The sequence below is a fragment of the Ranitomeya imitator genome, chromosome 4 (assembly GCF_032444005.1).
Source record: "Ranitomeya imitator isolate aRanImi1 chromosome 4, aRanImi1.pri, whole genome shotgun sequence".
In the NCBI taxonomy this organism is placed as follows: domain Eukaryota; kingdom Metazoa; phylum Chordata; class Amphibia; order Anura; family Dendrobatidae; genus Ranitomeya; species Ranitomeya imitator.
In genome coordinates, this window is record NC_091285.1 from 285925304 (window position 1) to 285941194 (window position 15891).

The following is a 15891-nucleotide window of genomic DNA, read 5'->3' on the forward strand; positions in this document are numbered from 1 at the left end:
TCCTGAGAGAATTCTGGACGTGTGCACATAGCCTATGAAGGACTATGTGGCGGGGGAACATTACGCTGTATGGAGAACTATGTGGCAGGGAGCATTACACTGTAAGGAGAATTATATGGCGGGGAGCATTAGATCAGAGTTTTGTCATCATACTGTGCTGGGTCACCATACTTTCCTGGAGGGGGAGCACAGTAGGGTTATCATACTGTGGGAGTATCATACTGTGTTTTTTTGCAAGTACTTTTGTTGACATCAGATGTATAATATGTATGTATATTTTGTACGACTTGAGTTTTCTTCCTACTCCACTATACCGTTTGAGCTGAGGCTAGTGTGAATCTGAGACGGATGGAAAATTTGTTCCATACAGTAAAATGCATTTGTAATTATGTGCTAATTTTATTCTAAGATCTGTTGATTAAAAATGTACTTGTTTCCATATGAAAAGTTTCATCATTATATTTGATAAGAAAAAACGTTCTCAATTACGGTAGTCATTTTTTAAATTGTTTTTTTTTATAAATATCTAGGGTGACCTGCGATGTTGTCCAAGCTTTTTAATTTTGTTTCTCTGTTTTGAGTTTGACATCCCTGATCAAACTGAAGGGAGAACACCTTTAAAATTTTGTGGATATATTATACACTGACATATAATAACACGAGCCTGACTGAACTATTAAATTGATTAGAGGCAAAGCGATAAGCTTAAATTTTAGTGGATAACATTCGCGCTGCTGAACAAATGAAAATCCAGACGTATTGATGCAGTGGAATTGTGGCTTTATTCTACGCGTTTCGAAGTCTGTGTATGACTTCTTCCTCAGGAATACCACATGTATACATGATGTATACATGTGGTATTCCTGAGGAAGTAGTCATACAGAGACTTCAAAACGCGTAGAATAAAGCCACAATTCCTTTGCATCAATATGTCCGGATTTTCATTTGTTCAGCAGGGCGGATGTTATCCACTAAAATATAGTAAATGCCTGACCTGTGGATCTGCGGCAGCTGACGTTTATATGCCCTTTCATAGGGGCACCAGGTGAGCAGTTTTCTGAGTAACAGATTCTGAAATTGTCAGATAAGACCCTATGTACGCCTCTCCTATAGTTTTTAAGGTAAAATTTTGAAATGCTACTCTGGTAGCCAATTACACACATACTGTATATTCCCAGTGTGAGCAGTTCTCATAGTAACATAGTTAGTAAGGCCGAAAAAAGACATTTATCCATCCAGTTCAGCCTATATTCCATCATAATAAATCCCCAGATCTACGTCCTTCTGCAGAACCTAATAATTGTATGATACAATATTGTTCTGCTCCAGGAAGACATCCAGGCCTCTCTTGAACCCCTCGACTGAGTTCGCCATAGTAACATAGTCACTGTAAGAGCTTTTGATATGGCCTTGAAATGTCAAGACCTCTGACAAATTAAAGTGTGTTGCTACTTTTAAATGTCATTTTACATCCTCATAAGTTTTTTATAGATTTGTAATTCCCAGCTTGGAAATTTTACGGCATATCATGCAGATATAGATGTATAATATGTATGTATATTTTGTACGACTTGAGTTTTCTTCCTACTCTACTATACCGTTTGAGCTGAGGCTAGTGTGAATCTGTGACTTTTTAATTATGGATGGGAAATTTGTTCCATACAGTAAAATGTAATGTTAATTTGAAGGTTTCCTGTTATTTGAGTGCACGAAAACAAGCATTCAGGAATTTTATTTATTTTTTTTAAGAATTTTTTTTTTTTCATTAGCAATCGAAACTGTTACGCTTTTCAAAGTTGTTTGGTAAAATATGAATGCATTACGCATAGTAGCAGTACTTATCTTTTACTTAAAGAAACACTCCTAGCAAAGTTTTTTTATCAACTTTAATATATTACAGACATCATATCATATAGCACTGTGTACTTATAATTGATTATTTTGCCTTTCTAACAAATTTGACCTCCTATTTCTACATAGAGCTTAGAAGGATTCAGTTAGTCAGTTTTTAATCATGTGGTGTCATAGACCTAATGGAAAAAGAGAAGAATTAGCTGGGTAGAAAGGCAAAATGAGCAATTGTTAGTACTCAGTGCTATATAATATAATTAAGAGGATAACAATTTAGATGGGAGTGCTTCTTTAATACTATGCTTTAGGGCTCATACTCGCCTGCGAGAAACTCTGAGTCTCGCACGTCAATACTCGGCACTGCACCCAGCACTCAGGAGCGGAGCGTGCGGCTGCATGTGTTCCTATGCAGCCGCACGCTCCGATCTGAGTGCTGGCAGCAGCACAGGGTATTAACATGCGAGACTCATCTGGGTTTCTCGCAGGTGAGTATGAGCCCTTAGACTAAAAAGTGAAAATAATTTAAATTACTATTTAATTACAGTTAAGAAGTTGCTAAATATTATTATTTTTTTCCCCAGTGGATATCAAGAAGCCTCCATTAGCCCCCAAACCTAAACATGCAGTGGCTCAAAGACCTAGTCCACCACCTATTGCGCCCAAGCCTGATACTGGTCAGCCTAAAGTGGCACCAAAAAAATCAAAGCCTACAATTGCTCCCAAACCGAAGGTCATTAAAAGTTCATCTGTTGGTGAAGAGAAGCAACATAACACCATCAAATCAAATAGTGAAGGCCAAGAGGAGCACACTGGCTCTGAAAACCTCATTTGTAAGCTAGAAACGCCAGCCAGTAATGAAAGTTCCACATATATCATTTCACCATGTTCCTGTAACAGTGACTGCAGCCACAAGCTTGGTAATGGGGAGTACTTGAAGAAAAAGCAAAAAGCTATCGAACAGCTGGAAAATCTTGAAAATAGAAAGATGTGTGGGCAGCCTGTTCCATGTGTAAGAATGAGACGGAAACCTTGTAGTCAGCAGGTAAAGCCGTCAAAAATGAATCAAGTTAATTTGAAGGCCAGCATTGTGGAAGATAAGTTTAAGGAAGTATTAACACACAATATTCTTGGCAATGGACATACCTGCAAGCATGAAAGTGCTGAAGAGGACATGAGTATTGTCAGTTGCCATGTCACTGTAGGTTCTGATAGAAGCACAGAAAACAATAGCAAGTCACTTCTGCAACCGCTTTTATCCAATGGTGCTTCTCCGCTTCATTCATCATCTGACCCCATAAATTATAATGTGAAACAATGCAATGGGTTATTGCCTAAAAATGAGTCTATAAATGCAGAAGGCAAGGCCAGCGTTTTAAAACGGACTCCTCCTCCTCCGCCACATAAAAAACTTCCAGTGCCAAAACCAAGAAAGCCACGCACGCCTTGTTTAGTTCGTCAAAATTGTGTGGATAGAACCACAGAAAGTAGTGATAACTCTGTTTCAATGAACCTTGGACAGGTACAGAATGGAGTTGACGATTCCACAGTGGATCATGATTGTTCTGATAAACCAGTTGCAGATAGGGAGGACCATCCAAATTGCTCAAGTATGCAACATAACAGAAGTAACGATCAGAATGGAGATTTGCATCTGAGTTCGGGTATTTTATTGATTCCAAATGATAAAGAAAGGGAATATGCTATGAATGATTTGAAAGAACAAACAAAACCTGAAGAAAGCAGCAACTTTGTAAGGTGTACTACTCTATCAATGAGTTTACCAAAGCAACTGAAACTTATTTATGAACAGCAATTGCCTGTAAAGAATACTGCCACAGAGAGAAACGATGAAACAGATGCACCATGTGTAAGTTCACCAAGAGTTGCCCCTAAGAAGCCACAACGATACAGCTTACCGGCAGCTGGCCTGCTCAAAAGAGCTGCATCGGAGGAGAAACTCCTGAGCTCCAGCAATGAAGGTGCTTTAAATGGCACTACAGGACATGAAGGATTATGCTCAAAACAGTTACTAATGTCTGAGAAACCTGTATGGAAGTTGCAGCACCCAATTTTACCTTTCTCAGGTAGTCCAGAGACTTTAAAGACTTCCAGTAATCAAACACCAAATCCTCCTACTAAGCCCCGAGCAAAATCTTTATCTGCTGTTGATATGGATAGAATAGATAAACCCTTACCTGAAAGTCCTAAGAAAAGTTCCTTAAAGAAGTTGCTGAACCTGAAGTTATCTGTATGCATCATAAAAAGTGACTTTCAGAAGTTTCTTTCTCGAGGCAATCTTCTAGCAGACAATGTGACATCTGATATATTTTCTTGTACTGGGCAATCTACATCCCCCACTTTAGGAAAAAAGATGAAACCTGCAAAAGCACAGTCTGCTGATTCTTTCAGTCCTTTATCAAGGAAAAGACAAAAACACAAGAATGATTTAAACAATCCAGCTTCTGTGTCTTTAGATGAAAATCTGCTTTTAACACTCAGTCCCCAGGTGACATCTTCATGTGACACGGATATTCCTGAATATGAAAATGTTTGTCACTATGAAGAAATCCCGGAATATGAAAACCTGCCGTTCACACTAGTTACCGATGCAAATGAATGCAATGCAACTATTTATGAAGTGGAGGACCCAAATGAACCTAGTTGTGCAGCACCTAGTCATGTCACCCAGAGGTAGGAATCTGCTTATCTGTTACTATGTTTTATCTCCTTTAGGTGCTGACAACATGGCAGTTTAAAGAATGCTTTAATAGTCATGGGTTACCTTAGGCTAAATAGTCCAAAGTAAGACTGTAGGATACAAGTACATTCACGATTAGATTCTCACAGAGAATATTATAATTTTGTTCAAGACTTTGATTATGATTTCATTAAAGGGCATCTGCCACATACATTTTACCTATTAAATCAATAATATTGGAGTAAAGTAGATGTGGATCCATATTTGTGGCAGTTAAGATCTAATTGCCCAGAAAATAATCTTATATGACATGTGCTATTTACTGTTGTTTGCCAGAGCTCATTGGGCAGTCGTAAACCTTGATAGCATCCAGGATCTCATCAGTAAACTCTGACTTGTGCCCCTCTGTTGATATGGATTGACAGCTAGAATGTTGTCCTCCTTTAATCTGTGCTGAAATCTCAAGTGTGCACTATGGGATCTTTGGATGGCACATGTGATACTCTCCCTTTACTGGGCAGTGGCATCATACAGAGTACGTGCTTCTTCCCTTGATATAATATCACACATTCATTTCACTTGCATTTTGTAGAGATAACGCTATAGTGTATAAATGAGCAAATAATACTATAGTGTATCAATTGCTGCAAATTATAAAGAGAGTGCAGTGGTGATGCTACAACTTTTGGAGGCATGACTGCTGCAGCCTTTATTGAACTTAGAGGTGATGTGGACAAAAGAAGCCATTGAGCCTGCCAACAGACTGCAGCAGAGGCATGAATGTATTCTCTGCTTCTGCAAGTCTATTCCACCACCCCAAAAAAGAGAATCAAGATGACCTCTTTAATGGTGATGTTTCATCACACACAAACTATTTCATATTAGACCGAGAGAAGAACTATGGACTATGTTCATTTCAGGAGATAACTGGAAATAAGACACGAGTACCAAATATCAAGCTCCACCAAACGTGGAGATTTTGGTTTTGAATTTTAAAATGGTGCATTGCAAATTGAGCGTCTGGTTTGGCTTTTATCCTAAGTCATGTGACAAGGCTCGTTTAAGTCGACATTGACTGTTAGTATTGCTACTTCCAATAGGTGGCACTAGAGTTCATCCTCTTCCTCTCTGAAGAGACAATTTCCATATTTCCCAGAGGAGCAATGCGGCTTTAAGTCTCCTCCTCTTGACATGCTTAACATGTCACTCTCCGCAAGGAGAAACTATACTAAAATGGTGCATTAAAACGTGGAATTTTAAGGTTAAAATCTTATAGGTAAACCTTTCCACAGCAAAAAAAAAAACATTTTGGGAATTTAAAAGAATGAAATTGCCTTTAAAAACTCCATATCATTCTTTTCAGATATGTGTGAATAGAGATCTGCCATTTACTTGCATCGTAATTTGCTGAGGATTATTATTATTATTTTTTTTACTTGTCTTTGTTAGTTGCTTTTGTGTTAATTTGATAACTAAATAGAGTTGGTGTGATTCGATTCACAGTACCCACTCCAGAGGCTGAATCCGTATTCTGTGGCCGTCAGACGGGATCCCTGAGAGCTAACTGATGGTGTCCGCAGCTCTAATTTTCATTAGCCAACCTGGCTCGTCATCACGTGTGTCATGCCACAACGATAGTGTGAGGGGGAGGGCCAGGGCCGTAGTCGTGGCTGAGACTATCTGCTTACACGTGCCCTGGCCTCCCACCACATGCAAACAATGTCCCTTTTTTTGGCATACCTTCTGCTTCACTCTCTGCACCGTCAGGGTCCCATCAGGGCTGCTGAAGTTCTGCTGCTGGCAGTGTTGCGCACAAAGACACAGAGTCCAATTTAAACGTTAAATGTAGAACTTTACTTGGTTTCAATCGCAGCACGTCCACATCAGTTACAGCATCAACACAGAGTTCGGCACCTTTCACATCCTTTACTTTCCCTGTGCTCTTTTCTGTCTTCCAATTTATACCCGGTTCGTCCTGTCCCGACCGATACTGCAGCATCCTCCATGTTCAGCCTCACTATGTTTAGGAGTTCACTTGTCTGTTTCGCCTGAGACAGGAGGGCATCTTCCCATGTAGAAAACTGCCACATCTTGGAGCGACCTGCGTCCTTATTCTGCTGTAACCTTCTGCTGTAACATACTGGCCCTGGACGGCTGGGCACTTTTCCGTTGCTTAGTGACCGCACTGTCCCGGGCTCTAAAACCCTAGAGGACACCTTGGGCTCTCTGGCCCTTCTAACTAAATACAGGAAATGCTCCCGGCTTACCCACAGCATACTCCTCCTATTAGTTAACTATGTACACTATTGTGCTAATGTGTTCCCATCTAGTGGCCTAACTTAAGTACTGCACTTTCCCTACAACATACATATTTACACATTACACTATACAGTAGCAGCATTAGATACAGAATATTAAATATAACCATAAATACATGGTTTGGTGACTTTACAAAGCGGCAATATACATATAATTAACCGGGACATGTTTGGGGCACAAGACCGCTTTTATGACCCCCTTACAATGGCATTGTGCTAGAAGAGCAGAAATGGAGGCAGATCTTGTGGTCCCTGTCCAGCAGTCACATTAGTCACGTGGGTCATCAACTGATTCCTGTCAATCGATTTGTGCCAACTCTATAACCCGGGCTTGCTGCTTTCAGTGCTATCCTATTATCTTGTGGCTTACTTCCTGGCCATAAAATGCTTGCGTTCAACTAACTTTCTGGTCTCCACCTGTCTGGCCTGCTCCTCTTTCCTGTTCTTGACATTGGACGCATGCATTGTGTGTACACTGGTGTTTATCACACTGCCAGTTCTGCTCCGTGTGCCATTCGGGAAACTCTTTCAGCTGACATTATTCCAAAGATAACTTTTTCTCATAGGGTATGTTGGTTTTTCTTCCTTCTTGCCTGCTCGTTGTTCTTTGACGGTTAATCCAACCAACAATACTTTTTATTTAATATGGTGCTAAAAAGTATTTTATCATTGCAGTGAGAGATATTGCCTATATTAAAAGTTACAGTAAACTCTTCCCTCTCACCAAAGGGAGTAATTGATCCTCTTGGTTACTTCCTACAAATGTTTGGTGAGGTCTGCCATTATCTGATGCCCATGCACTCCCACCACATTAAGGCCATGTTCACACAATCCTTTTTTTAATGCGGAACCGCCGCGATTTTGCCGCTTCGGGTCCGCAGCTGTTTTCCATGCAGGGTACATTACAATGTACCCTATGGAAAACAGGAACTGCTGTGCCCACATTGCGGAAAATCCCGAAAAAAGCCGCGCTGAATAGCTGCGGTAAAAAAGAAGTACCATGTCACTTCTTTTTGCGGAACTGCAGCAGTTCTGCACCCATTGACCTCCATTGTGAGGTCAAAACCGCAGTAAAACCCGCAGACGAAAAAAATATCTGCGGGTTTTCTGCGGTTTGTGGTGCAGAACCACTGCAGCAGGAAGTGCGTGGGCGGAGTGTGGCTGCCCCCCCGTGTCCCAATCCCACCCCCCCATGCTCCGATGCCCCCCCCCCGTGCTCAGACGCCCCCCGTGCCCTAATCTCCCCCCTCTTATACTTACCGGGCCTCCCGGTGTCCGTCCGGCCGTCTTTTCCCTGGGCGCCGCCATCTTCCAAAATGGCGGGCGCACTGCCGAATCTGCCGGCCGGCAGATTCGTTCCAGGCACATTTTGATCACTAGCTAGGGTTAGGGTATTTTCAGCCATTTTAACCCTAAAAAAACTTCCTAGAAAACACACAGACTCTGCAGAGAAAACTGCATAAAAAACTGCACTAAAAACCGCATAAAAAAAGCACCAAAAAGCGCACCTGTGTTTTCTGCCAAGAGCTGCGGTTTTTAGTGCAGAAAAAACAGCAGGGAAATCAGGTACCTGTGAACATGGCCTAACTGTCAGCAGAGGAGCCGAAACTAATTGCCTATGCACCCCATCCCCCGAGTAAATTATTAGCAGAGCCCACCAAGTTAATTTGAGTTTAGCATGCTAAATCTGCAATTTATAAATGGAAGTACTTCAGAAAAAGCTGAGTTAAAATTTTGCAGAAATGTACTCATTTAGGCTATACGCCCACGTTGCAGAAATGCTGCGGAAATGTCCGCAGCATTTCCATAACTCCCTGCCGCAGGTAAAACGCATGCGGAATTCGCTTGCGATTACCCACAAAACACAAGCGTTTTGCAAGCTTGTGCTTTTACAAGCGATTTGAAGCATCGCTTGGAAAAGTGATTGACAGGTTGGTCACACTTGTCAAGCATAGTGCTTGACAAGTGTGACCAACTTTATTGCCTAGGCAGCATCAATAGTAAAAGATAGAATGTTAAAAATAATAAAAATAAAAAATATGGTTATTCTCACCTTCCGACGGGCCCCGATCTTCTCAGCGGCGCTTCAGGTACATTCCGTTCCCAGGGATGCTTTGCGCGAAGGACCTTTATGACATCACGGTCGCGTGACTGCGACGTCATGTTAAGGTGATTTGCGCAATGTATCCCTGGAAACGGGAGCTGCCGCGTGCATCGCTGATGCGTAAAGTGAGCATTTCAATGCAATCCTATGGCTGCGGAATCGCCGCGATTCCGCAGAAATAATGAACATGCTGCAGATTTTACCGTTATGCGATTCTGCAGCAGGAAAATCTGCAGCATAGGAACAGCAACTGCGGAATCCCATAGGATTGCATGGGAATGCGTTTTTAAGCGTGGTGGCAAAAACGTAGTGGAAACGCATAAAAAACGCAACGTGGGCACACAGCCTTACAATGGGTAATATACAGTAGGAAGTGGATATAAATGTACATGTCTCTGGAAGTATCCCATAGGAGGTCTGTATGGAGAAGCTACAAGGAAGTAAACCCCCTGCTACCATCCCAGAGATCACTTTGTGGAAAAGAATTTTAACATAATGTAAATAAAGCTGCTAAAGTTTTTTCCCTGGATGGACACATCAGATTGGAGGGGTCTGACACCTTGCATCCCCCACTAATCCGCTGCAGTCAGCTCCTTCAGTATGTAAACTGTACAGAGCCAGATCAGTGCTGCTTCAACTGAAGACACTGAGCTGCAGTACCTGGGAATGGCCACTACACAGTGAAGAGAGCCACCCTATTTACATTTGGTTGACTTGTACCTGATGGGTCAATTGATAGGGCTGCCGGCTGTTAATGGGACTCTGTCAGCACAGAAAGACTGTTCACACCAAGTACATGCGCTGGGTACATCATGGCAGGGCCAAAAATTTATATACACCTTCCCACCAACTTGTTTTCCATCTATGTCCACTAGTGATAAGCGAGTATACTCGCTCGGGTGATCTCTGAGTATTTGTTAGTTTTCGGACATATAGTTTTCATCGCCTCAGCTGAATGATTTACAGCTACTAGTCAGGCCGAGTATATGTGGGGGTTGCCTGGTTGCTAGGGAATCCCCACATGTAATCAGGCTGGCTAATAACTGTAAATCATGCAGCTGAGGCGATGAAAACTATATCTCCGAACACTAACAAATACTCGGAGATCACCCGAGCAACGAGTATACTCGCTCATCACTAATGTCCACCCTTCTCTGGCTCTAAGAAGCCAGAGCTGTCAATCAAATAAAAGAGGGGGGTGGATATTGAGGGAAAACAAGCAGGTGGGAAAGTACATAAATAATTGACCCCACCGTAGAGCACTATGTGGTGGTGCTTGGTTTGATCAGTCATTCTAAGCTGACAGAGTTCGCTTAAAGCCCCAAGTCTGATATTGATGACCTACTCGAAGTATTGGTCTTTCATATGTCAGTCATGGATAACTCATTTAAAGTACAAAAATCTTAGACCTAAAAAAGAACGAGTACCCCTAAAACACTCAGTTTGTCTGTTTATTCATTCTAAATGTCCTTTATGTTGTCCATATCTTTTTCTATTGTCACATCTTTGATTCTACTATGAACGTCATCGTGGGTTGGCATTCATGCAGGACCATCTGTTACATTATTAGGTTTAGAGGCAAATAATGTTTCTATACTTCATGCATTGAGCCGCTATCTCTGATAGGTTCTTCTTCATGGCTGTTGCATATTGGTGTATAAGTGCCTTTTCTATACGTTTGTCCTTGGGGAGAGCTTAAATATGGTAATGCGTTACTGACCCAAGTTCATGATCTGTGAGTTGGTATAGTGAAAGGAAACATCTGCTACATTTTCAGCTGTGCTATGCATTTTGCCCATGATAGTGTCCTGCTGATGGTGGGCTAATTTATTTTTGGGACTGGTAATAGTGCCTTATTAGATGTACGTACAAAGAGTTTCCGCATTGTGACTTTGTTATATGCAGCAAACCTAATTAGGAAAATGTATTAGTGCTCAAAATTGTTGGGTTACAGAAGGCCTTTGTATGTCTTGGTGGGAAGGAAATGTTCTCATTTTACACTCTGATATAGAACCTAGTATTTGAACATATCAGACAAAATTCAGATCATGAGAACTGTTCAGAATGACTGGAAAGGAACTTCCATTTAGAACAAGTTTATTACCGCTATGTCCATTTCAACTGATAGGACGCATACACATTATAGTAAAAGCATGTTAACATTTTTTTGTGGATCAGCTTTCTGAGAGGGAAAAAAGACATGTCCCACGGGAAATGTCTCCTAATGAGTGAAAACAGTACTACAAGGCATGTGCACACTAGAAAACAAAACGTGCAGTCTAAAGGTACCGTCACACATAACGATATCGTTAACGATATCGTTGCTTTTTGTGACGTAGCAACGATATCGTTAAGGAAATCGTTATGTGTGACAGCGACCAACGATCAGGCCCCTGCTGGGAGATCGTTGGTCGCTGCAGAAAGTCCAGAACTTTATTTTGTCGCTGGACTCCCTGCAGACATCGCTGAATCGGCGTGTGTGACGCCGATCCAGCGATGTCTTCACTGGTAACCAGGGTAAACATCGGGTTACTGCCGCGGTTAGTAACCCGATGTTTACCCTGGTTACCAGCGTTAACGTAAAAAAAAAACACTACATACTTACCTTCCGTGTCTGTCCCCGGCGCTCTGCTTCTCTGCACTGGCTGTGAGCGCCGGCCAGCTGGAAAGCAGAGCACAGCGGTGACGTCACCACTCTGCTTTCCGGCTGACCGGCGCTGAAAGTGCAGAGGAAAGCAGAGCGCCGGAGGACAGACACGGAAGGTAAGTATGTAGTGTTTTTTTTTTTTTACGTTAACGCTGGTAACCAGGGTAAACATAGGGTTACTAAGCGCGGCCCTGCGCTTAGTAACCCGATGTTTACCCTGGTTGCCAGGGGACTTTGGGATCGTTGGTCGCTAGAGAGCTGTCTGTGTGACAGCTCTCCAGCGACCAAACAGCGACGCTGCAGCGATCGACATAGTTGTCGGTATCGCTGCAGCGTCGCTTAGTGTGACGGTACCTTAAGTGCATGGGATTTAAAGAAATTCTGTTTACTCTTTGTGGAAAATATCAGAGCAGATGCTCGGGCTTGTTGCAGATTGTCAAATGGCCACAATTCCCTTTTATCTCCATTTCTTACAATCGATTGTGAATTCCTCGAGCATGTTGTGGATTTTGATAGAGATTTCTGGTGGGTTTCAACATGGTAAATCCTCCCTTTGGGAATGTCACCACTCTATTTTAATTAGATGTAAAGTAGGTATAATAAGATGCCTTACAAACTGTACATGCATGGTGGTCCAATAGTAAAAAACATACATTCTCTATAAGAGTCAAGATAATACTTCCATAGCAATATATATAGGTTTCCATCCATAAATAGATATAGGACAATCCTGGTACTCTAACAATAGATGTATACACATTTCAAGTAGCCCAGCATGTAGTTTAGTAATGGAGGTATTACCTGTAAATATAAGTTTAGCTGTATCCAGACAACGAGACCATCACCTTGTCCCTCCACTTCCAGGAGCGGCAACGAAAAGAAACACACATCAGGGTGGAGGGACCAAGATAGTCCTATATCTATTTATGGATGGACGATTTTTCTTAGTTCTTAACACTTCATTTAATTATTATGGGCAGGACATGGATCTCCCTGAGAATCTGCCTACAGATATTATTTTAAATAAAAGGGGGACTTTACCAGTGTAAGACTTCTTCCCTAATCTACATGCCCCCTGCCCTTTAAAATGTGCTCTGGAGGCCGATTCTTTGGGAGAGCGGTGTCCTGTTTCCCCCCCCCCCCCCTTTGGAAAAATAAAAATGTGGATTTCTCTGGAATAAGACATCGGATCGCAGATATCAAGGTAGTATTTTATTCAGCTTCCTATGACCTACATGCCAAGATAGACAGCTTAGGAGGGTTAGTCCCACTGACAGATTCTCTTTAAAAAAATATTTGTTTGCAACTGGGTTTCATTAAAAAATATGCACCTCTCTGCTGCTGTGTCTATGGCTGGCTGTAGAATATAGTTGAAGCGAACCTGTCAGCAGGATTTTGCTCAGTAAACTACAGACACTCTCAGGTTGGCGCTGTTATACTGATTAATATCATAATTTTGCATTTTGATGGATCCAATTTGTTTTTCCCCCCACAATACTATATGACGAAATCATAAATGTATATTATCCATTTTATCATGCTACAGCGCATGCGCCACTGCGAGTTTGATGAATGTTATTTTGTTTTGTAACCCCACAATATGATATACAGTATGTAAAAATGTAAAATAGGGGTCAGGTCAGTGAGGGATCAGTGACTATTGAGCGATATACTCCCGAGAATTTGGGCATGCTTGGAGATTTAGTTTGTGTCGCCGCAGCTGCATGAGCTGCGGCTGCTAGACAGCCTTAATACATGCAGGTATTGCCTGTTTGTTAGGGAATCCCCACATGTATTCAGGCTGTCTAGCAGTTGCAAATCTAAATCTCCGAGCACGCCTGAATACTCGTAGACCACATGAGCATGATAGGGAAATCTCGAGTAATGAGTATACTCGCTCATCACTATCATTGACCTGTCATAAGCCCATTGAGATGAATAGCTATTTAGAGCACCACATAAAGCCCCCGCCCACAGTGTTAGAGTAAAGCTAAGGTATTTGCTGTAAGGGAGCTTATCACTGATTTGTGGCCCTCTGGATCAGGCAATGTTAATCACCTGACAAGTTTCCTTTAACGCTTAAATTTAAAATGAATCTGTCACCACATTCGGCCGACAAGAAATACGGCCATCACCTTTCTGGGCTGATATACAGCATTCTATAATGCTATATTTAAGCCCCCATCCTGACCTGCAAGAGAAGAAAAATAACTTTTTTTTATACTCGCCTGCTGGGCAGTCCAGTCCTGTGGGCGTCACTGGTCATGGTCCGGCCCCTCCTGTCTACTTACGATCCCCGTCCTCTTGCTTGCTTCCAGCGACACCCATCGGTCTGGACCGCCCTACAGGTGAGTATATTAAATTATTTTTCTTCTCTTGGAGGTCAGTTTGGGGACAGATATACAGCATTATCAGCCCTGAAAGGTGATGGCCGTATCTCTTATCTGCCAAACCTGATGATAGGTTCCCTTTAAAGAGTCTGTGTTCTTATCACTTAGAAGGGATGTTCTCACCATGGATGTTCCTACACTCTCAGCATTTTCTGTTTATGATTTATTTAGCATGCCTCAACCTAAACTAATGTACTATACAGTAATTTAACCAGAAGCAATTGCTTAATATCCCGGAGAGTATCCTCTTTCTAAGAATTGACGAAACGCATTTAATAGATTGTCTCCAACTACTGCTGATGTTTATCCTGACATACATTGCCTTTAGTGAATCATTATTCAAAGACCAAATCACTTTTGTATATTTTAAACATGAAAAAGTTTATAGCATAGTTTTACCATTAACCAAATATTAACTTTAGTTTAAGTGGAAATACGCTTTTTGTGTACCTATTTTAAAGTCATAAAAGAATAGTGATGTGAAATGTTATAAGATTTGATCTGTAATGGTCTAGGTCAGTGCTCCCGTGTCTTCATTACCTCAAGAGCCATATTCAGATCTGAGAGAGGGTCTTCAGCAATATCCAGAGTTTCCTTTAATAGTGACATTCAGCTCACCTTCCCCACAGCAGTGATGCCTAGAACCCCCAGGATCAGTACCGTAACAGCCAAAACTCTCACGCCCTCTAAGAAATCACACCAATGCAGTATACCTAGTTCAAAGAATATCTACTTTACCCTCATACGGTATTCTTGCATCAAGCGCTCCCGCCACACTATCACATCCAGCTTCAAGTACTCCCTCTATCTGGCAGTATCATCCAATGTCCAGTTTAGAATTTACCGAACATCCAAGGCCAGTATGGCCTTGCTCATCCAGATCTGCTCTTCAGTGCTGGTCAACTCTCAAAAATCACTGTCTGTAGACCTGCTCTTCATAGCTGTTTGCTTGATCTCGTGCTAGCGCACCAAGTTGGCAAACTGCCACGAGGCGCACACATTAGCTCACGAGCCACATGTAGCTCCCGATCCACAGGTTGAAGATCTCCACCAGTTGCTAGTATGAAGTAGCATAATCTTTCAGATGAGCACTGTTTATTTAACTATCGTTTTCCACCTCTTGTTACTGTTGGCTTCTCTGTGACTAGAGGTAAGGGCTTTGTGACCAACCGTATAAAACAATCCAAAATATTAGAATTCAGAAGCTCATTTCTAGATGTGTTATTTTCCCTGCTGCTGAGTTCTGTCTTTTTTTTTTTTTTTTTTTTTGTCATCCTCTTTTATTTCCGCTAGGTTAGTGTCAGCACAGAATAATGACTATCATTACATATATATTAATGCTTTGTCATTTGCAGTGAGCCATCACAAGAAGATCCTGATGATGACTTGGGCCTTGTTCACTCTGATGAAGAGGAAATTATCAATAGCTCAGATGAAGAGGATTTCAGCTCAGACTCTAGCAAAACTGACCTTGATAATCTGGAAGAGAAATTGGTGTGTAGCTTGTGATTCTTGTAAAACCTATAGTCTTTGAGCATGACTAAAGGTTTACATAATTTCACAATTTCCTGTGGCTAATGTTTCCCAATCTTATATATACTAATGATTTTGCTATGCTTATATAGACCCATCATACTCCTTAGCAGTTTACAGGCCTTATCATCATTGTCCCCATTGGGCTCACAATCTAAATCTAAATTCCCTATCAGTATGTCTTTGGAATGTGGGAGAAAACTGGAGAACCCGGAGGAAACCCATGCAACGTGAGGAGAACATACAAACTCCTTGCAGATGTTGTCCTTGGTTGATGCTTTGGCTTGGGTGATTTTCCTGATACCAGCACCAACTACATCAGTATGTTCTCTTTATCAAGTCAGTTGTAT

The 15891-nt window shown here is 41.6% G+C and overlaps 1 protein-coding gene across 2 annotated transcripts in view; it reads left to right on the forward strand.

Moving 5' to 3' along the window:
- Nucleotides 1-15891, forward strand: part of FGD6 (FYVE, RhoGEF and PH domain containing 6) — a 172726-nt gene that overhangs the window by 86748 nt on the left and 70087 nt on the right. For both annotated transcript variants that reach the window (XM_069764725.1, XM_069764724.1), the window contains exons 2-3: nt 2433-4542; nt 15364-15502. In XM_069764725.1, the coding sequence (XP_069620826.1) occupies nt 2433-4542; nt 15364-15502 (2249 nt within the window). The remainder of the gene's footprint in view (nt 1-2432; nt 4543-15363; nt 15503-15891) is intronic.